General features: G+C 35.9%; 1 protein-coding gene across 1 annotated transcript in view; it reads right to left on the reverse strand.

Moving 5' to 3' along the window:
- Positions 1-8641: 8641 nt before the first annotated feature.
- The window catches only part of LOC139123051 (QRFP-like peptide receptor), a 39805-nt gene continuing 21496 nt past the window's right edge, over positions 8642-26950 (reverse strand). Inside the window, exons 3-6 of the mRNA XM_070689019.1 lie at positions 20529-20930; positions 12025-12240; positions 10923-11164; positions 8642-10577 (exon numbers count right to left, since the gene is read on the reverse strand). Of these exons, the coding sequence (XP_070545120.1) occupies positions 10958-11164; positions 12025-12240; positions 20529-20930 (825 nt within the window). The 3' untranslated portion in view covers positions 8642-10577; positions 10923-10957. The remainder of the gene's footprint in view (positions 10578-10922; positions 11165-12024; positions 12241-20528; positions 20931-26950) is intronic.

Genomic DNA, 26950 nt, shown 5'->3' on the forward strand with positions numbered 1-26950 from the left:
TATCGCTTACGTAGAACTTTATATTTTAATACCATACAATGTTAAGCAAAGGAAATGGAAATTTCCAAAATAGAATGGGATATGTTCATGAGCTGTCTTTGTGAAGGATATCCATATGATAACAAACCGAAGGGACAATTATTTATATTACATGGGAAGTAGGAAGGTCTATAATTAAACCTCAATTTAACGATCGCATGCACAGATTCATACGCTTCTTCGGCAAATCAGATAAAGCTGCATTGCGTGTATGATGGATCTCGATATTAAGTATTTCAGTTTACGGTTACTGATCTCGTGTTATAGCCCGATGCAAGTAGACAGAGGGGATTAACTAGAGTGTGAAAGACAGGCGGATCTGATGATGAGAGCCTGGGGTGATTGAACGGCCACCACTCACTGAGCTACTTTCAGTTTAAACACGTGGAGACGTTTATATAGTTCTTGTCATCGCCAGGATGGAACTCAGAACATTAATATTATCATTCAACTTTTGAATCAATCGGTTAAAAATGACAGTGAAAACCTGCAATTAGAATTCATTCTTGTCAAGCAGCAAGGTGCCTAAGTGTTAAAAGATAGCTGTCAAATGTTTAGAAACTATATTTCCTAAATTCCTAGGAAAGAGGGTACCAGACTCGAATAGATGTGATATACCAGTTGCTATGCCTATCATTAGAAGGACTTTAATGTTCTAGTACTTACAACTAGCGCGTTTGGCGTCGGTTTTTTTGAGATCAAAGCGAGATTAGGCTGGAAGTTTCAAGGAAATTGCTTTCATTTCTACATGCCTGTATCATCTTATCACAAAGGGCGCCTAGCCTAAACCGAACGTTTTTACTGTTTGGCGAATTAGAACAATCGACTCAAGGACTTCTAGTACTGGTAAAGTTTGCCGTATTGTAATCTTTTAAATAAAAAAACACCAAAAATTCTATAATTTCACATTCGAAAGCATCACAATGGCATTTGAATCGTGCAGATGTCAGGCACACAGGCTTTGTAACTTTGACTTGAAGCAGTGAATTTCTGGAACATACAACGCTGAACGATAATGAAGCAAACGGTACAATTTCCTACATCCTTTGAATGAACTGATGCTAACATTATTTTGTCAATAATTTAGTGCTTTGGTATGAAATATCTAGGGTGTAAACTTTTTACCGCTCTTCCATAGCATTTGATGAATATTACTTTGTACGGAATGTCATAGAGTTCAGAATATTATCTGAAGCTTTATCGACAACTGTCTATTGTTGAAGATTTGTATAAGTTCCAAAAATTGAAACCTTTTCAAATCACCGTGTTTAGTTTGGCGAGAGAAATTGGTTGCACTATAGTCAGCGTTTCCCTTAGACTAATCGCATTATTTAGTTCGTCTCACCTAAATCAACTCACAGAGAGTGTATACGTCAGGTCGACAAGTCCATTAATACGAGAGATGGAATATTGAGGACTGGCGGCTGAGCGCATTGAGTGCATAATAAACATTTTATCAACCTGGCGCCATCGTCAACATGCAAGCTTGTTCTTCCTGCGAAACACCTGTCTCAACTACACGATCAAATGAGAACTATCTATATTTCAATAGACTGTAATAGTGCCACAGACTTACAGGTATTAAAACATGATGTATGATCGTAAAATTACGGCAGGTGCCTGCAATGGTACACTTTTGAACTTATGGTCTATATATTTATTTCACAAATATCCAAGGACGTCTTTAAAAGTGAGAAGTTGTCAAAATAAATATGAATAAGAGTAGAGTAAAGCTCCTGCGTAAAATAGTGTGGATAACATAAAGTATGTTTTTTATGTTATCAATATATAACATTGCAGCATACTTTGCGGTATTCTCATTACAGCATATGGAGTAGTATCCATGTTGTTACCATATGATATGCTGTAACATAGATAGCGTACAGAATACTCTAGTATGTATACCATAGAATATGTTAACATGGATGCAATATAGTATGCTGTTATATAGATACCCTAGTATCACATACATAAACCCTGGGCCAGTTATCCCTATAGCATGACGTCACACTATCGGTATATGACTACGATGAATCCATATTCCACATCCGATGTATATGGGGTCCTGACTACCTTTAAACAGCTCAGAACTGATTTTCAAATTCCTGAAATGCAAAAGTGGGATTCCTCGTGTAGAGGGATAGTGTAGCGGACGAGTGATTCCCCGTGTAGTGGTTGTCTACAGGTATAGACATCGCTAACGCCAAAGTGAAGTGACATTCTTTACAATTTTAAAGTTTGGTTCCTTTTAAAAACAATCGATGACTAAAATAACGTCAATCAGCTACAACTATTCTGCCGTTTTCCAATAAAGACCTGCTAATCTATTTTGAGTTTCGCTCATTTATATGCTGCTTTATCACCGTCAAATTCCGATCATATAAATTGGGCAAAATAAATATACCGCTATTACGCTTATATCGACCAATAAAAATACCATTGGAACGCTATTAAACACAAATTTTTCTTTAATCAAACCTTGAAGATCAACTTTTCAGTAAAGTTAAATGAGCAAAACCCGAAATAGATTAGCGTTTCTTAATACTGTGTTCTGTTTTGACAATACATGTTTGGTTAACGCTCCGGTTAAGGATCTGTTGCAAGATTATCATAAGATAAGAAAAGTTTTGGCCTTCTTTCACACTGCATTTGAATATCCCATATTTTAATCAGTTATAGACATTGCCTTTGGCACAGGGTATTGCAAGCGACATTCGTCTAAGTTTTATCATCTACATACGTCAGACATGTATTAAACTGTTTTTGTATCATACAAGCCTTACCTGTATCGAGGTAAGGATTTTACCAGTGGAGCTAAAAGATAGACCTTATGAGCTGCTAATGAATTGTTCAGTCAGGCAGATAATCCTCAGTATTGGTGATCAGTAGAAAAAACTAATGAAGAGGATTAGGACAGCAAATCAACAAGGACCAGACTATTTTCTTTGAAATACTATACAGAGATAGCGGGGGTAAAGAAATAGACACACGCGACTCAGGTAGCCTAAGGCGTGTATAATAAAACAATGGCATTTCTTGATCATTAGGTTATTGCTTGCAATACACTTTGATCAAGGCATACTGGGCTAAGGGCCGATGTAAACCGTTTACGAACAATATTAAGTCAGTCTTAAATTTATCTTTTCTCTGTATCTACTCTCATACCGGTCCATAAAGTCGGCTGGCCAAGGGCGAACCAGTCCAATGGCCGACAAAGTGCATTCACGGGTTTTAACCAGCGTCCACTCGGATGTGACCTAAATCCTTGAGTGTGAACATATAAACAGTTACTGAGGATTATAAAGCAGCCAAAGCGTGTATCGAATTCATTCAATCGACAGAAGCTTATGAACCCAGGTGTTCTGCTCATACACACTATTGTATCATCAATCATGTTTATTATCAGTAATTTTGACTTACCCATCATCCTATCAAAGCTGTAGACTGAAACTAAATATCACCCTGTACGTTCATGAAGGAAGCAAATCCTATGCACGTTTGGTAAAACAAAGTTTAGCGACAAGACCGTAGGAAACGCTTCATTCATCCTTTTAGCAAAGCCCCGGCCCGAGGACCGCAGAGCACTATCCACTACAAAAATCAGCGTACTATCGTCTCTTGAAACTTGCTTTTTCTGCAAAAATGGTAGATTGGCCAGTGCTAATGATGAAGAATAATCTCTTAATATTCACTATTCATGTGAATCTATTGATAAATCGAGTTCCCTCTTACCTATCGAACCATGGCCTAAGGCAATTGTGGCAGATATCATTTATCCATGTATCTGTGTGAAGCATGTTGTGTCCTTCTTTGAAATACCATATGTCACATTCGATTTAGACAAGGTGAATAGACACTAACAGAACCGTTCAAAACAAGGCTCGTGATTGTCAACCACTATAGGGAAAAAGTGCGTGACTAGAACGAGAAACTGACGCTTTCTCGCAATCGGTGAGAATCTGTTCTTATTCTCAACGCTGTCGGTGAGAAAATTTTAATCTCCACTGGAGATTGGTGAGAAATGCACTCCTTGGCGAGAATCAAGTGTGAGAACAAATTCTCACTGGTGAGCGAATGGAAATTCTCACTAAGTACAGCGAGAATTGAAATTCACTGGCGAGAATCATCAAGACTCTCCGTTCATTGGCGAGAATCATAAAGACTCCGAAAGGCGAGTCTTGATGATTCTTGCCAGTGAATTTCAATTCTCACTATACTTAGTGAGAATTTCCATTCTCACCGGTGAGAATTTGTTCTCACACTTGATTCTCGCCACGGAGTGCATTTCTCACCAATCTCCAGTGGAGATTAAAGTTTTCTCACCAACAGCGGTGTGAATAAGAACAGATTCTCACCGATTGCGAGAAAGCGTCAGTTTCTCGTTCTAGTCACGCACTTTTTCCCTATAGTGAACCTTAGTCTTAGCTCAGGATATCAGAACGCGTAGGTAATATGGCTTAGAATCTTTTGAGTATAATCTTTTGTGTGAGGGACTTTGTTTTGGATATCAATAATTTGCCATTCTCCGTTATTTAGATTTCCATAAGCTATCTAATCTTTAAATTTGGGTCAGTGCTTTGTCTATCTTGGTCGTGATTAATTACAAAATGTAGTTCAGACGCAGTTTTAATACACGACATTTAAAATGTAATGTCTGAGAAGGGGATCCCTTCCTTTACTCAACTGAGTAATGGGGGTCACTTTGTCACTTATGTCACATTAGTGTATGTAATTCTCTCTCTCTCTCTCTCTCTCTCTCTCTCTCTCTCTCTCTCTCTCTCTCTGGGAAACTTTCTTGGCATTTCCAGCACTAATGTCCATATTTTACAGGAGCTATTTTGTAAGAAAAGTTGGGCCTGGAACGACAGGTTACGTGGCAGCCTACGAAGCTAACAAGACACCTTCACGCTGACTTCAAACAGAATTCGATCGATGGTTTAAAGGCACATAAATAAATTGTCTTGGGAAACGATAATGGACAGATTAGCGAGTTGGGCGCTACTACCATTCAATTTGATGTTACGCCAAGAAATGCTGATTTCTGAAGTCTGGTAAATCATGGTTGTGTAATATTCAAATATGCATTCCTTGGAAGGTGAATTTAATAGCCAATTTATTACAATTGGAAATTTTCAATGAACAGGGATATTTGTGTCGGTGGATTGGATTGGATGGGATAGCAATGCTTGAAGCGTATAAGAGTTTACAGTCTTACGTGCTATCCTGAACTAAATAGAGAAACAATTACACATGTTTGCCCGAATGTTCATACTTTATTTTGAATGAATGTTAAAAAGGGATATTACATGCTACCTTTTCATGAGCTTAAAGAATCATCCAAGATAGTCAAACGTTGCTTCAAAAATGTGCAATATACATAATAACTGAAAATTCTCAATATCAAAGGAAAGATTAATGCTTGAAATTTAGGTTTTGGCAATCTACTTTTGTGAACATCGTCCAAAGTGGCTAAATTTACATTTAAGTGTGATTTAATTGTGCATGAGAAGCAATGTCCACTGGTATAAAAACTAAGACACGTATGGGTACTCTATAGTTACATCCTGTCTTTAGTGTAGTAACTCGTTATTTTCTTTTGGTATGTTATAAGTGCTTATAAAAAGCGATCGCGCAAATATGCGCCCACTATCGCGTCAAGTCTGTGATACCTTCGATTAAGCGACACTGGCGATTTCATGACTGGACAAAGTTGAAGGCCGCCCTCTCAGTCAACAGCATCGATGCTCAACACCAACATCAATCTTGCAAAATTCGTTCCTTAAGTAATAGTGTCTCTTAGAGAAGTTATTATCCTGACAGTAAATAGCCTTACCTCTTCCCGAAAATCGAGATATATTGGAACGCAAGTGATCTGCAGTTATCTTGAATGTACATTTCAAAATAGTAGATCAATTTGAGTGTATTGGTCTAGTGTTGGGCATGCTACGTCATCGGTCAATACACCATGAAAGTTGTTTTGAACATACATCGAATGAAAGTTTGGCCACGCCAATGAACAGGGCTTTCGTGAATCGCAAATGGAAGGAGTTTTTCTCTGTGGTTGCTTGATATCCCTGACAATCCACAGCCTGCACAGCATAAATGGTCATTTTCCCGAGCACAGCGCTGCCAGCGGTATAAGAGGGACACAGTAAGTGAGGCTACCCACAATTCTCCATGATCTGTACACACGGAGATCACTCACTGAACTGAAGCAAATTTCTTCTGTACATAGAACAACTCGTCCATATTTCAAAATTCTGGCAACATAGCTCTGATAATCAAAATTTTCTGATGTCTCATTGTGAATAATGAGAAGATCAACCCCCTTTTCCGCGGAGGAGATAGCAATTTTGTAATTTTGTCGACATAGATTTTTGACAGCCATACACAATATTTCCAAGGAAACTAAGGGAATAAGTTGCATTTGTGTTGGCAAAAGAAAGGGTATTGATTTGTTTAAATGTTTGTAATAAAGGAAATTTGCATGTCTAACAGGTGGCATTATGAGACCATCTTAGTTGCTGATAACTTTATCTTGACAAGTGTGCAATTTTTAGCACCTCCTAACATCGACTTCTCATTCAATTTACTTTTGAATTGTAAACATAATTAATAATTTTTGAACATAGTTTTAACAAATAATCCTGAACTTAAATTGTAAGTTAAAAATTGTTACGAAACTGATATAATTTAAAAGCTGTAGCAAAAAATGTCTGAGTGAACAAATCAAGGGGAATCGCGGGTAGCCTCACTTAATGTGTGCGATATGTAACCATCCTTAGATGCGATGTACACAGTCATGAACGCGGTTCTGTAAAATCTGGTACAGCTAGGAAAACAATACACTCGGTCGACAAAAAGCCATTTTTTTAATCTATGTCAGCAATAATACATCGATTCGTAAAGTCACAAATTCGAAATCGGACGTTAAGAAAACAACACATATTGAATCATCAAGATATTTAGCGTCGTTGCCACAAGAATGGTGCAAAGATTTTCTATAGAATATATATATATATATATATATATTATATATATATATATATAATATATATATATATGTATTGTAGACTTTTTGACTTTACGTTGGTGTTATCCGTTGTTTTTTATCATCTGATGAAATCATTATATATATATATATATATATATATATATATATATATATATATATATATATATAATGATTTCATACGATGATAAAAAACAACAGATAACACCAACGTAAAGTCAAAAAGTCTACAATATATATATATATATATATATATATATATATATATATATATATATATATATATATATATATATATATATATATATATATATATATATATATATATATATATATATATATATATATATATATATATGCATTTAAGGTCAAATCAGTCGACATGGTCCTCACTGTACTCAATCAGTTTTCACCCGGCAAGCCTTGAAGACAGCTTATTTCCTGGTAATCCTTCCCTGTGCTCTTTTACATGACCTCTTTGATTTTTTTCTAAACAGGTTTTGTACTTCAATCTAAGTTACTTTTCTGTGACTTACAGGTGCCTTTGAGAAAAAAAGTTTAATCAGTCGGCGTTTCAAAAAACATGTTGTGATGAATAATTTAGAAGTAATTACCCAGCTTTGAAACATTGCTCTCATTGCTGTAATTCCAAACTTTGTTGTTTTACATGCATGAAATATTAACAATTAGCTTCTTCCCCAAGGCGAATCTTAAACACATATATACCAATTGCCTAAAGTGACCCCATTAAAATAGCATAATGCTAGATTGTTGCTAACATACCTTTAAGGAGACACTCTCGAACTTTAATCTTTCATATTAGTAAACGAAATGAGTTAGTTCCCCTTGGTGGTTACTTGTTGTCGACAATGCACAAATGGTTGAACTTTTATTTTCATTTCCTTCACTATCAACTATGTCAAGCGTTTTTTCAACAAAATATTTCTAGTTGGCTCAGGAGACATAATACTGATGTTGCGATTAAATTACAAAAGACATCTCCAATTGTACTGGAAATAGTGACGTGTTTCGCAACCTGATCACAATACTTATGCATGTGATGTTTTCGTAAACGTGAGACACATAATATCTGTTACGTAATTTCCTCAAAAGGCAATTACATTAGATTGTTGAAGCTAACGATTACATATCAAACGTTCAAATACGATAAAATAGATTTTTTACAGCATGGAATGGATTCTCAATGTAACTCTGTTGATTCATTTTAAAATGAGATTAATTGGTTTCTTGTCGTCTTCTTACATGCTATTAAACTCTTTAAACTATGCTGATGAGCTCTGGGAATATCTTCGAAATGAATAGTTTCCCAGTAGTGTACGATATACAGTAGAGTTTAAATGAAAATAAATACGGTCACATGAGAAGCGGAATTTGCTTGAATTTCGCAGTCACGTACAATATCACATTAATATGATAAATACTTTGTTCAATACTTTTACAACTATATCAAACCATGTTTCAAGAAATGTTCTTTCTCTTCGCTGAATTTCATGACATATACTTAATGTATGAGCCTGACAACTGAAACATTGTCTGATATCATAAGTAATATATCACATGATAAAGACAAAAATACACAATCATTTATTTGGCTGAAATCACAATCTCTTACGACGGTTTGCTTAATGGGCAGGGTGCCCCTATTAAATGTTGTCTCCTGAATTCTGTTTCTAGCAAAAATGTTTACTTTACAGAAGAATGAATGGATAAAAAAGAACCGATGTCATTAAATAATGCTAATCAATTACAGACAGACGTTGTGTTTGTGTGAGAAATATCCCAAAGAAAGATTTGACAAGTTAACAATAAACTTCATCGTCAACATTTAAGTAAAGTCAAGGAAACTGATTTTCGAGTAACTATGCTGAAGCAAATAAAAGGAAAATATAATTTTATACATTGACAAAGGGGAGTAGAATCCTAAAAACTTACTTTAATTCACAGTCGCCATATTACGTGTAAATTGCTTGCGTGTTTAGTATTGCAGTTAATAATACTTGGAGGGTTTCATACTGGAAAGGATTACAAACCGTATCAAAAGGCAGTTGTCCGCATTTGACGGACTACGGTGATTGCTTATAATACGGAATTCAGAAGACACGTCCGCAGTAACGTGCCACATACAAACGTTTCATTTACAAGCAGCGACAAAGCTCGCTGGGAAGGGGACTTAACATGGCGATCGGTGATATTGACTGTTGTGTTCAGAGCATGATAACATGGTTGCCATGATATGACAGATACTTTAAAAAACGCCCCTTGACTTAAAGATAGAATGCGCCTCGGAGACAGATACCGGACTCTGAAACCTTTACAATTATTTTCTGATCTTTCACTTGTGTGCTCATTTTAAAGCTTGTAGAGTAAGAACCATTTCCACGGTCTAAGTTTTCTACTTTCCCTTGAGAGTTAACACAAGGATGGCGGCCATTTTGAATGTCAAATATTGGTATATATTACTTATTCAGTTCCGCAAGTGCAAGACTTTCCATGGTGATTTCTGTTTTTAATTGTTGATTTGTGAGATTATAAGTTTCATTGAAGAGAGTCTGAGAAAACGTTTAGGTAGTTCACTTTCAATACGCATAATGCTTTATCTGAAGTTTCATGCATTGCGGGGATTTCAGTCTGACGATCGCCATAACGTGAAAAACTTGGAATTCAAAGACTTTATCAGGAAGCTGTCTCAAAGCAATGTCGGTATACAAATGCCCTTGTCCCTGGAAAATACCTATTCGACTTAGGCTGCCCGTAAACACTCGCAGAATGTAAGAAAACATGAAACGTTATCATTAAGATTACTCTTAGCTTGGTATTAGTTATGTGGTTTAGCGTACCCTGATCTCTATACCAGCATTTACTATATATTATCGTTTAAAGAGAATTTGCTTCGAACAAACTTTTGCTTCAGGTCAGTATATTTTCCTCTGTTTTGCCTTATCCCTATCTTTATCAATGCCCTATAGTGATATTAGGCGTGCTTGAGGACAAATTTTACAAAGTTGCGAGCGTGTACAGTGATTCGATGTTGAAGGTTCAGTACTTAAACTTCCAAACGTGTAATTGTGGTTTGAAATCTATGGGAAAACGACCGCATATCTGAATATCATAAGTGAGCAATTTAAAATACGGATGTTCTAAATGTTATCTTAATCGTTACGTTAACAAAAGTATTAATATACTGAAAGGATAATGGTCATTCCGTTGACTGACGTTGACCGTTACAAAAATGTTCTAACTGAATTTGATAAATATAATGATCAAAGATCGTCTTGACACTGTTAATTTGGTGGTGCAAGGTAAATCGAGGCAAGCGGTGACATGATGTGTAGCCTGAGGTCGCGTTTCATCGATGCCATCGAACAGCTTACAGAGACCATCATGTCTGGTCGTCCGATTGAAAGGTTACACGAACTTTTCGAATCGTTCTGATTTTCATCCGTCACATTATCCTGGGATTTCCGTCAGTGACCTCTCCATAACATTGCTGATGCCTGTGATGTTTCTGAAAAGTTAAGTATTCCAGGTTTAGTTAACATTTTTTTAACCCTAGAGTGAAATATCTCCGTAGGAGTTCTTGTAAACAGCACAAAAATGTGGGTTTTTTTTGTATCAGAAATCCAAACGATTTATCTAGCTTCTCAAACAAAGAGCGATTTTAAATCTGATGAGCTTCTGATATTTAGCGTACGAAAAGTAGAAGCAATTAGAACGGGTAAGTGTTCAATGCATTCCTCACCGCTGTGTAGTTGACATTGAATGTCGTGTGCTTCAAATGAAAGAAAAATGTTCATGACAAACTCAACAGTAGCCGAGCAAGTATGAAAGAGGAAGGCATTCTCAAACTTACTGAATACCTCCATCGCTGATGACTTTTCCTATAGTCTACGTGGCGATAATCTTTGCACCTGGGTTATCCACTTGGTTGCGCGGGCGTGACAAATGTAACAAATAGTGTGTAGATTTGCCATTTGAATTGGAGTTTGACGTTGCTGTTAATAACGACCGTTTCCTTGACACCAAAGAGACACTTCCATGTTTCGGCAACCGTCTACAGACGACACAGCGAAGAAACAGTGCCTTCATATCAGCCTGAAGTAAATGTACAAATAAAGGAAATTGTTGTTGACGTTTGAGCGTTAGAGCAAAATATAGTTGACAGACAAAATAGCCTTTTCCGACAAAACGAGGTGTGTTATTTATAGAACTGTATGCACCCAACACCATCCTGTTACATTGTCATTTAAATGTATACACGTACTACCATGTTGTTTTCAACGTAAAACTGATAAATGTACTAGAAAAGTGAGCTTTGAAATCCTGGCTCGAACAATATCATTATCAGATTAAGCGTTTACGCGACACAAATTTTTATCATCTGGCGTTACTATATCACATATGACAGGGCGATACATCATACAAGATATATTATAGCAACACTTAACACCGAAATCGCACGAAAGTAAGTATACGAATAGCATAGTAGTGAAATCCGTGTTGCTTTACGTCCCTTTTAATCAAACTGTGTAAGAAAAGTCTAGAAATGTCAACATTTTGGGATATATAATATTAATGAATATATATATATATATATATATATATATATATATATATATATATATATATATATATATATATATATTCATTATCATGTAATCTCAATGTAACCACATGCAGACTTTTACAATAACAAATATCGATTTCACTGTCATTTTTACTTTGCTAAAAACAAGCACACTCGTTCGGGAGGGGACCTTCCCTCAAAACAAACCCAAGGTTGGAAAGGTAAATTACATTTAGATGCTCGATAGGCTGGCCTTGGATGTAATCGCGCATACTGTATAATTTCCATGTTCTCGTTGCAGGCGGTATCAGCAACGTTCAGTTACCTTGTGATGTTTAAGTTTATCTTTAAATTCAATGTTACAATGGTCCATTAATGTATTACTTGCCCTAAAGCCATCGTTTAGGAAACTGTAGATAATTGGATTCACAAAACTGTTGGACATCGCCAGCCACAAGACACAGGCATTGACTTTTCTAATCATATCCTGACGATCTGGGTGGTCGGATTGATACGATGAAAACTTGATAAACAAGTTGAAAACCTGGAGAGGTAACCAGCACAGGGTGAACATCAAAACAACCACCATTAACATCTTGATTACCTACAAGAGAATTCAAAGATAGAACCGATGTAACTGTAATTCAGTCTGCGCAGTGCAAGATTTGAATTTGTTATTTCGAAAAACCAATTGGTTCTGCATGTACTGATTAATTTAAGTCGGCGAACATATCCTAAAACTCAACCAATTTCACGGTAATGTTTGCCTTCACCCATCAAGGCAATTCTTTTCAAACAACTTCTACGCTTCCGTCCAATTCGGTTAATATTCCCATCGTGATTTGCATTTACTTCTACAATGTCCTTGGTTGGTTTAACTTATCACGTTTTATTCTGTTCCAAGAAATTCTGTTGGCATGTGAAGATCCACAAATCGCAATAGCTTAATGCTTCTTTTGCAACGTGACTTGTATTCTAGTGACACGAGAATAAAGGTATGGGCATATTAGCTAGTATTAAATGTTGATTGACAGCATGCAGTAAAGAAAATAAGTCTAATGCTTGCTACTAATTATACCCCAAAGAATGATTTCATTAAAGTAAGGATTCTGGAATTGACGTTTGCACCAATCTCAGACAGTAATATGAGTTTGCTGATCACCAAAGCAATACCAAAGATTTTCCTTACCAATTACTAACCCGATGAAAAATACTCAATCAAGAAAAAGATAACATAACTGTATAATTCACTCCTCAGTTATGTAAAAATTGACAATATCACTCGATGCTTGATCAATTAAAAGGCATACTCCATCAAAGCTCGACGAGAAAAACATGAGAGTACAGTCTTTCCCGAACATGGTCAGCATAATGTTCGTTCGTGATTCATTATTCCTTTAACTACTTGGTCAGAGACAACACTTTTCGGGATCAAATATATGATCTACATTCGATCATAAACAGCTGTACGTAATATTTTTGCTGTTAACTTGTATATATTACGTATCTTTAGAAACAAATAAAATACTTCAATTTATTATATTGTCAGTGACAAAAAGCCAGGCCACGAAATTTACCCTCCCGTGGCATGGGATGACAGCGTTCATCACAAGCACGTTCTCCTTTGGGTCCACTGGGAGTATTTTTCTAAATTCAAGTATCCGACTTTGGAATTCAGCATAAAGGAAGTGCCTATGAATCAATTAAAAATGATTATTTTACCGTATCTTCATTCCCTTAATGCTCAAACCATGACGTTCAAAATTTGGTTGATGACCAAAGAAAAAGCTTCGAGTAATAAATTGATTGACATTGAAGGCTTTTTACGAGCTCTTACAGCAGTTTGAGTTTACGGGTATCAGTATTTACACACTCGGCATTAACAGTGACTTACAAGAACGTATCTCCATGCAAAGATATGTACTTCGTAAACATTTACGATCAAGAAAGAAAATACGCATATCGGAAATAAATAGAAGAGATTGTTAACAAGTGGCGATTCCGATTCCCTGAATTTAATATTGAACAATTCCAATATTCAATTCTGATTTGCCATGTAAATAAAATCACTCATTTTCCTTCTGTGCGAAGATGTCGTGAACAGTATTGAAGTCAAGAAAGTCATTATTGTACATAATTGTCATTGACAATACGGCTGAGTCAGTTATCAATTGTAATGGAGAGGCAGGTGATGTATCTTAAGCTAGCGCTGGTCCTGAGATGTGGCTAATATCTTTCTGGAGATTCTTTATTGTTATATTGCACACTCATAATGATCTTCGTTTCATCGGAAGCATAGGAACCTCGACTTCTTACATTTATTTAGGCTAGTGGTTTTAATATTAAACGCGTATGTGAATTAAACATATAAATATTATATTAATATTTGTACAGAATGGGTTTAATGGCTTGTATGAGCTAACAACAGAAATGGGTCAAGTTCTATTCCGTGTTCTATCATGTCTGTAAAACATTGTGCAAACACTAAGATGGCTACTGGGCATTATCTCCCAATAATGCTAAAAGCCTCTGAAAGGCCATGGACGCTTAACGCCTCATCGATATTCTATGACAAAATGGCTGAACCGATCACCATTAGTACACGGTAAAGGCTTAAAAGATTTATTCACAGGCGTGTATCCTCTTTCGGTTCCCACCATTTAAGCATCATTCGGTTTCCAAGGCTTTTGAGGCAGCATTATCAGTCTATCGGCAGTGTAACAGCTTGAGCTTTTGATTGCAAAATGACATAATTTATATTTTTATACATATAAATAAAAGAAAACATACAGTCTAGGTAACGTCGTCCTCAAAGCCACTTTTCTCATTTGTGCATCTGATAGGTTAAGACTGACTGATATTTGAATAGATTTTAAGAAAACTTCTATAAACATACTCGGTGGAGATTATGTGAGCTTAAATTTGCGAATATTACGCTGATTATTTCTCAGTTGTCGTTTGTTGTTTTGACGCAGATGTACAAAAGCTCCGTTATCCGTGAGGATGTTAGGGAGATAAAACCTGGAAAACTATGGCAGAATTTACAAAAGATAATGGGTTTAACGCATAGTCTCAAAATGTGGAGAGAGTATTTTTGCGCAAAGCTCAAGAATACTCACTATTCAACTGCCCTTGTGGAGCAAAACTAATAAATGTCAAAAAAAAGAATGTATCCTCAAGACAACTCACATTCTATTAAAATTATGTCTATTGCGATCCATAGGCTTACTGTGATATCAGTCTAGGTACTTATTTCAAAGTGCGTATTATCTTGCCCCAAGCAATGTTTTCTGATTTAGAAGTTAGATAATTCTGAAGTTAAATTTCCTCCTGCGGGGAAAATGAAATCAGAACATTCCGTTTGATCATAGTCCTTGGATATGCAAGCGTGGGAATTGGATATTAATCAACTATTGTCATAAGCAACGACAGTACGATCCAAACATAATTTATTTCAATGTTCGTCTTTTTAAACTTCGGATTTGTTTTGTAAAACTCCACCAGGGGGCACAGAAGCGATGTTTATGTGAGAAGCTAGGACCAATTAGCGTCTCGTCCATGGTCAATGACCCAGAGTATACATTTGCAATAGTTTGGGGAATGGACCTTAATTTATGATCATCCAAAGCAGATGAACTGGATAGTACATTGGATGTCTTCCTTTCTCGCAAATCTTGAACAAATTTAGCTGCGCTGACATGTTCAAAACGTTTAACATTTGGGAATTAATTTCACTGTAATTGTATGTCACTGAATGTGCATTTTTTTTATTGTGAATACTGAACTATGTAAAATATCTAAGGTTTATATTTCAATCTTGACTAAGTTGTCACTCTTTGTATAGGAAGGAATACATCACATTTGATCAGATAATTGGCCAGCCAACACTACCTTGCTTAGGTCTTGGGTTTTGTGTAAAGCAAATGTGGAAAGAGTAAATGCAAATGTTAAATTGTCGTTTAATCTTGTTGTTTTAGCCTATGTTAACACCGTGTAAAGGAATAAAATACTCTTTGTCAGCTGACTAGCCATGCAAAAGCAAGCGCAGGTCAGGGAGTGCCAAGCACGGACATGACTGACAAAAGTGAAGGATTGTGTTTCAGTTTTGCTTTCCCTACTTCTCATGTTTGACAAAACGACAGAAAATGAAGTAATGCAATTTAATGACTATCGTACCACGTGTGTGCATTTGAATAAAAAATTATGTACAACCAAGAAATTAGTATCAAAGTATACGATGCTCAAAATATTATGGGCATAAATCCATATTTATGTAAATTGATGTTGAAATAACTAAAAGCAATTTCTAAATCAGGAAATTAATATCAAATTACACAAGATCAGCTTTTTTAAGTGAATTATACAAAAATAATGTATAGAACATAATGCATATAGCCAAAAATAATATAAAAACATGATCGTGTTCTCTTTTAAATGGCGCCATTAATGTACTAATGGTAGTTTACATTATAAATCTCAGAGTCTAGAATTGGTAATTATGGGGATATATACTAGTAAGAGGTTTTCCCCAAGAACATGTTATTGTTTTTAGCGTTAAAACTTCAAGATTTGTTATATACTAAGTATTATTGTGCCATTTTGTATGTCACCATAATGTAGGCCTACGTATGAATGTAGATGAATGAGAGTTCTGCACGTTAGGCCTAATGATCAAGAACGCCCTGCAAAATTTGTCAATGCGCTAATTTGTAAAGTTTAGAAACTATAATTAGAATGAACACGATTAGAACTAATTTGGGATAACTAGATGGTGAAGTAATGTCGATTACATCTACAAATGTTAACTAATATGTTTTTAGCTCACGTGTGTAAACACGTGGGCTAATGTCATAGCGATGTCTGTCTGTCTGTCCGTGTGTGTGTGTGTGTGTGTGTGTGTCTGTCTGTCTGTCTGTCTGTCTGTCTGTCTGTTTACACAATAACTCAAAAACGCCTGAACGGATTCAAGTCAGATTCGGTACACAGGTACCATATGCTACTTGCAAGAGCTGATTAGATTTTGGTTAGTGTGGCTTGCATATTAATGAAGTTATGCAATATCGTTTTTTTCCGTACAATGGTTTCCCTATGGAGACGGTAATGACAGTGTAGACATATATCAAGAAATACTGCACCAAATTTCATGAAACTTTTCACAGATGACAATCTAAGAACATTATGATGATACTGTGAGTGTCATGTCATATTATCTTCTCATTTGCATTTTCAATGAACATTTGTTATTAGTGAGATAACTCTGAACTTCCTGCACCAAACTATATATCTAATTATACATAGAAGCATTAGACAGTTTCAAGTTAATAAATAGCTCATTTGCATATTTTATGAAGGTTTGTAATTAGTCATATAACTCAGATATAACTTCACCAAATGTGATGAAATCTGCTGCAGATACTGATCCGACTGATATCTAACTGTAGTGTAAAGCATTATGTAGTGTGAAATTAATTAAGGGTTCATTTGCATATTTAATGAACTTTGTAATTAGGTATATAACTCTGAAATTACGGCACCCAAGTCAGTGAAATTAGGTACAGATATTGTTTTGATAAATATCTAATTGTACTGAGAAGCATTTGGCAGTGTCAAGTAAAAAAATAGGTCATTTGCATATTTTATGAAGTTTTGTAATTAGTGATATAACTCCAAAATAATTGCACCAAATATGATGAAATCTGCTGCAGATACTGATCCGACAGATATCTAATTGTGGTGTAGAGCACTTAGTTGTGTGAAGTTAATTAAGGGTTCATTTGCACATTTAATGAACTTTGTAATTAGTGATATTACTCCAAAATTACAGCGTTAAATTTGATGAAACTTGCTAGAGATGTTGATCTGATAAATATCCAATTGTACTGAGAAGCATTGAGCAGTGTCAAGTTAATAATCAGCTCATTTGCATATTTCATGAAGTCTTATAATTAGTCATATAACTCCGAAATAACTGCATCAAATGTGATGAAAACTGCTGCACATACTGATACGACAGATATCTAACTATTTTGTAAAGCATTTAGTAGTGTAAAGTTAATTAAGGGTTAATTTGCATATTTAATAAACTTTGTAATTAGGTATATAACTCTGAAATTTCGGCACCAAAATTTTGTGAAACGTTCTACAGATATTGATTTGATAAATATTTAATTGTGCTATGAATCATTGAACAGTATCAAGTTAATTTAGAGTTTATTTGCATATTTAATGAACTTTGTAATTAGTGACATTACTCTAAAATTACAGCATTAAATTAAATAAAAAGTGCTACAAATGTTGATCTGATGGATATCTAATTGTCCCATAAAGCATTGAGCAGTGTCCAGTTAATGAACAGCTCATTGCCATATTAAATAAAGTTTTGTAATTAGTGATTGAACTCTGAGAGTACTGTGCGAAGTTGAAAAAAACCTGCTACATATAGTGATAACATATATCTCATTGTTCTGTGAAGCGCACTACTATTAATGAACCTGTTGTAAAACACGTGAGCATATTCAGAACATATCTGGTTCTTTTTAAGTTACACACTTGTTTTATGAGTAATTTGCGATATCGCAACATTCAGCTATATTGTACCTAACATTTTTTAGAAATTCGCAGAATATGAAAATCCAATAATCCCAAATTAGTTCCAATCGTGTTAATGTCAACATATTGCACATATTCAACATTTCTGCTCAAGAACACCCATCCATTGGCAGAAAATGGGACAGGCTGTTCTTACACTCGGACGCTTCATACCCTCTCCACCACCGCCATTGGCTGATCTAGGCCTATAGTTTGCAAACATTGTTAGTGTGTCGCACGTTTGCAGCTACAGCAGCTACAACTCCAAAGATGGTTGAAACAGGTGTATCAACGATTACAAATAATGATAAAATAAAAAAACCCTAAACAGTACATTCTCATAGTCTACACAGATCAGCTGACAGCTGCTTATCGTGAAAACATTCAATTTGGCATTTTGAATCTTCCAATTTTGCCTTGAGGCAGCCCTATTGTCAATAAAATTCGGGTAAAATAAAATCATAAAATAATAAAAAATGCAAATAGTAATCTAGATAGGCATTTAGTATGGTAATGCATCCACTATTCACAGCAGAATCATCCGTAGAGCAGCAACTGCGGGATTTTACAGTGATTTATGGTCGCTATGTTTAAATATGGCCGAAACACCAGAACGAGGCTCTACCTGTGAGGGCTCTGTATCCAAATTGATATTAAAACAATAAAAAAATGCAAAATAGTTATCTTAATAGGCATTTATGGTGAAAATACGTTCACATTTCTCAACAGAATCATCCGTAGAGCAGCAACTATTGCATTTTATAGTGACTGATGGTCGCCATTTTTAAAATGGCCGCCACATCAGAACGAGGCTCAACCTGAGGTGGCTCTGTATTCAAATTGATTTATATTATGATAATCTACATTCATAGAAAATTTCATGCTTTTATCACGAAATGCACAATTGTTATGAAAATTTTGGTTATGCCGCGCCACTATTAGAAATGATACTTATTCCTGTAGCTTCTGAAAAAGGAAGACAATGTGCTTCTCAATCACGGGATGAGACATCACGGTTACGATTCAAATGAATCAGACAGGACGAACGAGACACAAACGTCGTGTCAGATGATTCACTATCACCCTTGTTATTTGGCAAGTGAGTAAAACGCTTGTCCAATTGCATGTGTGTCACGATGAGTGGAATACATGTACACCTTCTGCAAAATTAGCTTTCCGAAGGGCAGAATTACAACCAATCATCGAGGTCCATTTTACTCTGATATGAGAGGTTCGTTCACATTTTGTCCAATCCCCTCTAAAGTAATTGAATTTGTCTTGTATTTCGTTCTTCTACCCAGAGTCACGTTCATATTTCAATTTGAACGAGATGAGTATTTGGATTTTACTTAGCAATAAGATACTGCCGGCTGAAAATGTTGCCATGTTCAAAAGTTGTTAGAATCATAAGAAATATTATTAAGTTACTTAAAATAGATTTAAAACATATCTGGTAAGAAGAGTTTATAAAAGGAATTTTTTTTAGGAGTTAGGCTAAGGATTTAATTCTTTAGCGTGCTCAATTCAAAAAAATGTGGTAATTTTGTCAGAGAGAGAGAGAGAGAGAGAGAGAGAGAGAGTCGTCAGGGACAGTAATGCATTAAAATGATGTGCATTTGCTGGTATCCAACTGGATGGCAGTAGATTACTTGTAGGGTCTCATTTATGTCGGGTAGGAGACTTAATGGACTGAAAATGCGACACGAGTGGCCTCCCTGTCTCATACTACGTCATCGCGTAAAGAAAGAAATTATCACGGCTTGATTATAGCCTTGCTCATTCAACCCCTGGGCCAACTTCGCTGATAACGCTTGTTGACTTTTGCTGCCAAATAATTATACCGTGGCGTCATGTTAGCGAGCATGTGCTACGATCGATCGATCGAGAGTAGTGATTGCACACAACTGATACATTTCCCGTGCACTTAATGAAAATGCAGGTTGTATATAAATTCTGCCATGGCGTCATGTTAGCGAGCTTATGCAATGTTTTGAGAGAGAGAGAGAGAGAGAGAGAGAGAGAGACAGAGAGACAGAGAGAGAGCCATGAAGGAACAGTGATCACATAGGAATGATACATTTGTTATGCACTTGCAGGTAATATAGTGTAAATCAAAGTGTACATCTAACATACCGTCATATATGATAAAGCCTCAAGCATGTAGCATATCTTATTCTATGTAATAATTTCGCCCATGAAGTGCAGACAAATAATTAGTGGGAGGATTATAAATTTTGTCAGAAATATCCCTCCTACACCAAAGTAAAACATATAAATTCTTCAATAATTGTGAGCAAAACTTACTTTTTTCTTTGAGTTTGCACACGATTTGTCCCGTTGTTCGTCTGCGTTTCCAGGAAGTTTCCTACCCCAAAGTCTTCTGCCGATCCTAAGGTATGTGAAGAGCAAAGCCGTCAGTGGCAGAAAATAGGAAATGACGATCACGAACATTTCATGGACAGTGGCCGCTGTCTCGGACGGCCACCACTCACTGCAGAAGTAGATAGTTCCCTCTTTGTAATCGAACGGTTTCGTTCGTGCCACCATAGCCTGCACGATGGATAGCGACACTGACACAAACCATATCAATGCAATCAGTATTTTTCCTTTGGTCTTCGTTATTCGTATCTTCAAGGGATGCATGACGGCGAAATAACGGTCAACGCCGATAGCAGTCAGTGTGTATATGCTGACGAAGACCGACACCTGGTTGGTAAAACAAAAAAAAAGTTTGATTGTAAGAATATAACTGTTAACTGTACCTTAGACAATCTCTCATCATTCATTGACTCGCAAATAGTAATCATAATTGGGCACACATTGCATGATTGAGAATGAGTAACTAATTAGTCATGGCCTGAGGTAATAATGAGCTTCAAATGAGATTTGCTTTCCATCGCCCCCATAGCTCCAACTTCTATTAACGACTGTGATAAACACTTGGGAATACGGCGCCGGAGCCACTTTCCAGAGGCACAGCAATTACAATTATCCCGTTTTTTAATAAGTAAGAGCAGTTCCCTAAATGGTTTTGCTGACGACGAGCTCGGTATGAACACTAATTTCATTCAGGTTCTTCAATCTGCTGCAATTTATTTTTCATTGCTGATACGCTGCCCTCTTGTATGAACTTCTACTAAAATGTGAACATTCTGTCGAGTCAGTCCCTTTTATGATACCCTATCCCTATAAACAATCGCTTTCCCTCTCTAAACACGTTTTTCTAGTGTCAAGAAAATTTTCACGATTTCTTTCGCCGGCATACAGCTGACAGTATGAGCCCCCGTAGCCCCTAATATAACATAGAACGATGGTTAGATCAAGGGAAGTTCGGTGAGATGAATTTCAGGTATAGTGTCTATGGCCACGGAGTTGCACTCGTTTTTTTTGAGAGACAGGTCACGGTACTTGTAATTGCTTGTCCATATGGGAAAAATCACTTGGAAAAAACCACTAGAGATTCTTCGAGTGCTCGCTGCAAAAGTAAAGAGCGATGTAATACACATCATGTCGATAAATTGGTAGTGTCCGTGTAATGGTATACCTTCGGATGATTGTGTCCATGCATAAAACACGAAATATTTACACGAGATATAAACACCTTATGCAAACTATTTTGAATCTTAGTGTACGACTATTTTTATGTTAGATTCGTACTCGCAACTTCAATGTCATCAAGCATTGAAGTCGATAATCAAGTCCCTTGTTCCCCGTTTGATTTCATGGCCAAAGATGTCTGATATTTTGCTGTTAGTAAATCATCAAAATGCGACAAATTATGATTGGTTTCTAATATTGCTACTCTGACAATGGGCAGTCCAGTAAAGAGTATAGCCTGTGAGTCAATTCTCGCTGAATGCCAATTTTATATATAACAAGTAGGTATACCTGCTGAGTTGTCTTCTGAATGAGGAATGTCAGAGGCCTTATCCCTGATGAGCGTGACCTTTGGCAACATAATAGCATTAATGCCGGCAAATCTCCCCTTGTACCACTACGAGACTAGGTTATGCTATTGCAATTGAGGTTACCGTGTTGCAGTACTCCACTGCTATTACTTTTCTGTAATATTAGAGTATAATATTCCTTTGGGATCTCCTTTCCTTCAATACCCTTCCCTACCAGTTAATTTGGGTTACTGTCTATGAATAAAATTTATTCTCTCAACTTACAGCGATTCCGACTGTCGAAATGGATCGAAGAATGATTCAGCCATTACAAAGAGTTTGCGTCTTACTAGTATATAGTGCAGACTTATCTTTAAACTCGCGCATTCTGACCGTAGCAGTAATGATAAAATACCTTTCGAGCTTTCAGATCACAATTCGCAGTAGACATCATTTTGATCGCAAGTAGCAACTACTCCATTTTCCTTTATCCAAAAAAAAACGGTTTAGAATTCGTGATAGCCCTCAAACCTTCCCAAAGGAAAACGTTTTAAGAAAAGGAGCCTAGGCTTGCAAAACACAATTATGTTCACTCCATCGGTCTGTTGGTGATTTGAGAAATTCCGATATATATTAGATGTTATGAAACTCGGAAGCCACGCTCGCCTCTAGCGTTACGTTGCACCCTTACAAACAAATTGTATTACAATCTAAGTCGAAAAAGTATAAATTTATAATAGGAGGCATCTTAAATTTCGAAATACTCCTATGATCCATTGTGCAATCTGAAATATTAAAGCAGTAATTCATGCCGGTAAAACTCGCGATATAAATTGTCAAAATGGCTCCCTCTGTGTGCATTGTGCTCTCAATCGCTGAAACATTAATAATTCTTGTAAAATGGTTCACTGTATTAATTTTTGAGTGGTTTCAAAAGTATTCATTTAATGCCGTATTTCCATAAGTCATTTTTGATTTGTTAAAATTAATTTTACGATGTCAATTTTGGTTATTTATTGAGCCAGTTAATGTGTATTCATTAATTTGATTTAAATGTGACTTCGACCTGAAAAAAATAAACTTGGAATAAGTGAATGATATCGAAGTGCATATTACCATTATTTATGTGATCGCTGTTTGTTTTCTCTATGCATGTATGTGAACGGAATTGTGATTTTTACGACAGTACAATCAATTGCCCGTTTCGAAGCAACAATTCGTTTCTTTATTACATGCATTTCACGGCCTGACGTATGATCAGATGAATGCGACTATGCTGTGCAAACAGTTGGTAAAATGTATCTAGCCGGTGACTACTTTCCTCTTTTAATCTAAATTTGGACTCACTTCTATTGCTTAACTTCTACAAGTGTTTCGATTTTGTGGCAAATGTGGAGTTTGCCGTTTTAGGCATGTATCACTCAAAATTCAATGCCTCTTCTTTGTTTGTTTGTTTTTTTTTTAATCAGCTTACTTGGCGTCAGGTCTGTCGAAGCTCTCTATAAATATCAGTCACTGTAGGTTTATTGATACAGTAAAATAATCCATCTTTAATGACAAACCATACTTTTCTGAAGGTGAATAGGATTACAAAAAAGGCGACAAGGTAGTATGGAAGGCTTATTAAGTCACACAAATTGATGCCAATACGTTTGTCCAATTGCTGAACATAATAAAATCACTGTATGTAAATAGGTACGATATCGTTGATCGAAGTCCTGTTTCTTTCTACAGTACGTGCCAACTTTGAAGTACCAATAACTGGAAATTATCGTTTTTTGAAATAAGATTTCTTGCTCGTCAACTTTTTCAAACCATTTCATTGGTGAATCAGCGTCATGTGACTAACCATCAATAGTTGACGTTGTCGTATTCAAGCCCTTGAATGTGTTTCATTAGCACAACATGTATTCACTAGTATTTGTTGGTATGGAATACATCTGAACCAAGCTGAGCATAATTTTAGTCGTGTTTTCCTAATAAACGTTACAGATTTACCTCATTTTCACACACGCCCAAATAAGTCGCATACGGCTCATAGCAGAATGAAACTGTTTCACTTAGCTGCGCATAGTGGCTGCGTACACGGAGCGATACGTTAAAAGAGCTTAATGCAAGTTTAACAGTGGGGATATTGAGCGACAGGATAATAGCAGATAACCTGCGGTTGAAAACGGTAAAGACGATCCACGATTTTGCATCCGTACAGAAGAGGATACTATAAGAAGCAGACAACACTAGAAGCAACGAACTACACAAGCAAATCCGTCCACTTTGGTCTATGTATGTCACATTTCTTGTTCGTGTTCAAGGGCAAACCAGTCTTTTGCATACAATATATACATGGACAAATACAGTTTTCTTTGGTTTGATAATGTTATTATAGCGAAAACTTAACCTCTGGCTTCCGTAACACCTTTGCCCTTAAAATCACGTTAATGGTCTCTCTTTTCCTTTATTAAATATTTCTTTTATTAGTAGCGCGGCATAACCAAAATTTTCATAACAATTGTGCATTTAAAAGCATAATAGCATGAAATTTGCTATGAATGTAGATTATCAATTTGATTACCGAGCCTACTCAGGTTGAGCCTCGTTCTGATGTGGTGGCCATTTTAAAAATGGCGACCATTAATTAGTCACTGTAAAATCCAATAGTTGCTGCTCTACGGATGATTATGTGGAGAAATGTGGACGTATTTCCACCGTAAATGTCTATTAAGATTACTATTTGCATTTTTTATTGTTTTAATATCAATTTGGATACAGAGTCCTCACAGGTAGAGCCTCGTTCTGGTGTGGTGGCCATTTTTAAACATAGCGACCATAAATCACTGTAAAATCCCATAGTTCCTGCTCTACGGATGATTCTACGTTGAATAGTGGATGCATTACCATAATAAATGCCTATCTAGATTACTATTTGCATTTTTTATTTTACCAGAATATTATTGACAATAGGGCTGCCTCAAGGTAAGATTGGCAGATACAAAATTGCCAATTTGAATGTTTTTACGATAAGCAGCTGTCAGCTGATCTGTGTAGACTATGAGAATGTACTGTTTAGATTTTTTTATTTCATTATTATTTTGTAATCGTTGATACACCAGTTTAAACCATCTTTAGAGTTGTAACTGCTGTAGCTGCAAACGTGCGACACACTACCAATGTTTGCAAACTCTAGGCCTACATCGGCCCATGGCGGTGGTGGAGGTGGTGGTGGTACTATGAAGAACAGCCTGTCCCATGTTCTGCCAATCGATGGGTGTTCTTGAGTATAAATGTTTAATATGTGCGATGTTTTGACATTCTAATTATAGTTTCTAAACTTTACAAATTAGCGCATTGATAAGTTTTGCAGGGCATTCTTGATCATTAGGCCTACCGTGCAAAACTGTTCATTGACTTTAACCCAATCCTTCACTCTCATTCATCTACATTCATAGGTAGGCCTACATACAAAATAGCACAATAATACTTAGTGTATCACAAATGTTGAAGGTTTAATGCTAAAAACAATAACATTTTCTTTGGGAAAACCTCCTACTAGTATATATCCCCATAATTGTCAATTCTAGACTCTGAGATTTATCATGTAAACTACCATTAGTACATTAATGGCGCCATTTAAAAGAGAACACGATCATGTTTTTATATTATTTTTGGCTCTGTGCATTATGTTCTATACATTACTTTCTATAATTCGATAAACATGAAGCTGATCTTGTGTAATTTGATATTAATTTCCTGATTTAGAAATTGCTTTTAGTTATTTCAACATCAATTTACATAAATATGGATTTATGCCATACATTACTTTTTATAATCCATTTAATATAAAGCTGATCTTGTGTAATATGACATTAATTTCCCGATTTAGAAATCGGTTTTAGTTATTTCAACATCAATTTACATAAATATGGATTTATGCCCATAATATTTTGAACGTTGTATATTTTGATACTAATTTTCTTGGTTGTACATAATTTGTTATTCAAATGCACAAACATGGCACAATAGTCATTAAATTGTATTACTTCATTTTCTTCTTGTCAAACATGAGAAGTAGGGAAAGCAAAGCTGAAATACAATCCTACACTTTTGTCAGTCATGTCCGTGCTTGGCACTCCCGGACCTGCGCTTGCTTTTGCATGGCTAGTCAGCTGACAAAGAGTATTTTATTCCTTTACATGGTGTTAACATAGGCTAAAACAACAAGATTAAACGACAATTCAAAACATTTGCCAATTATCTTCTTGTTATCCCCTTTACATATACAGCCAAGACCTAAGTAAGGTAGTGTTGGCTGGCCAATTATCTGATCAAATGTGATGCATTCCTTCCTATGCAAAGAGTGTCAACCCAGTCAAGATTGAAACATAAACCTCAGATATTTTACGTAGTTCAGTATTCACAATTAAAAAAATTGCACATTCAGTGACATACAATTACAGTGAAATTTATTCTTAAAAGTTGAACGTTTTGAACATGTCAGCGCAGCTAAATTTGAACCACTTTATAAAGTGTAGAAACAATAATTAGATCAACTAAGTATCGGATACATGTTTTGTTAAACTTGAGTTAATTCTTAAAGATTAGAAACGATAATTAATCAACTTAATATTGCTATATCAAAGTCAAAAAGTACTTAATAAAGGCGAGTTTAAAACTATCATAAGAGCAGCTAAATATAGGGTATATCCATGTTGGTGTTAATGAAGAAAGCCAAGCTATATGACATATCTAGAAAAACGTATGCAAATTTATACATTGTAATCATCATGCGGTACTGCGAAGATTGTGGGAGTACCCAAGAGGTTTCCATATGCAACGGTGACT

Source organism: Ptychodera flava, chromosome 22, assembly GCF_041260155.1.
Source record: "Ptychodera flava strain L36383 chromosome 22, AS_Pfla_20210202, whole genome shotgun sequence".
Taxonomy (NCBI): Eukaryota; Metazoa; Hemichordata; class Enteropneusta; family Ptychoderidae; genus Ptychodera; species Ptychodera flava.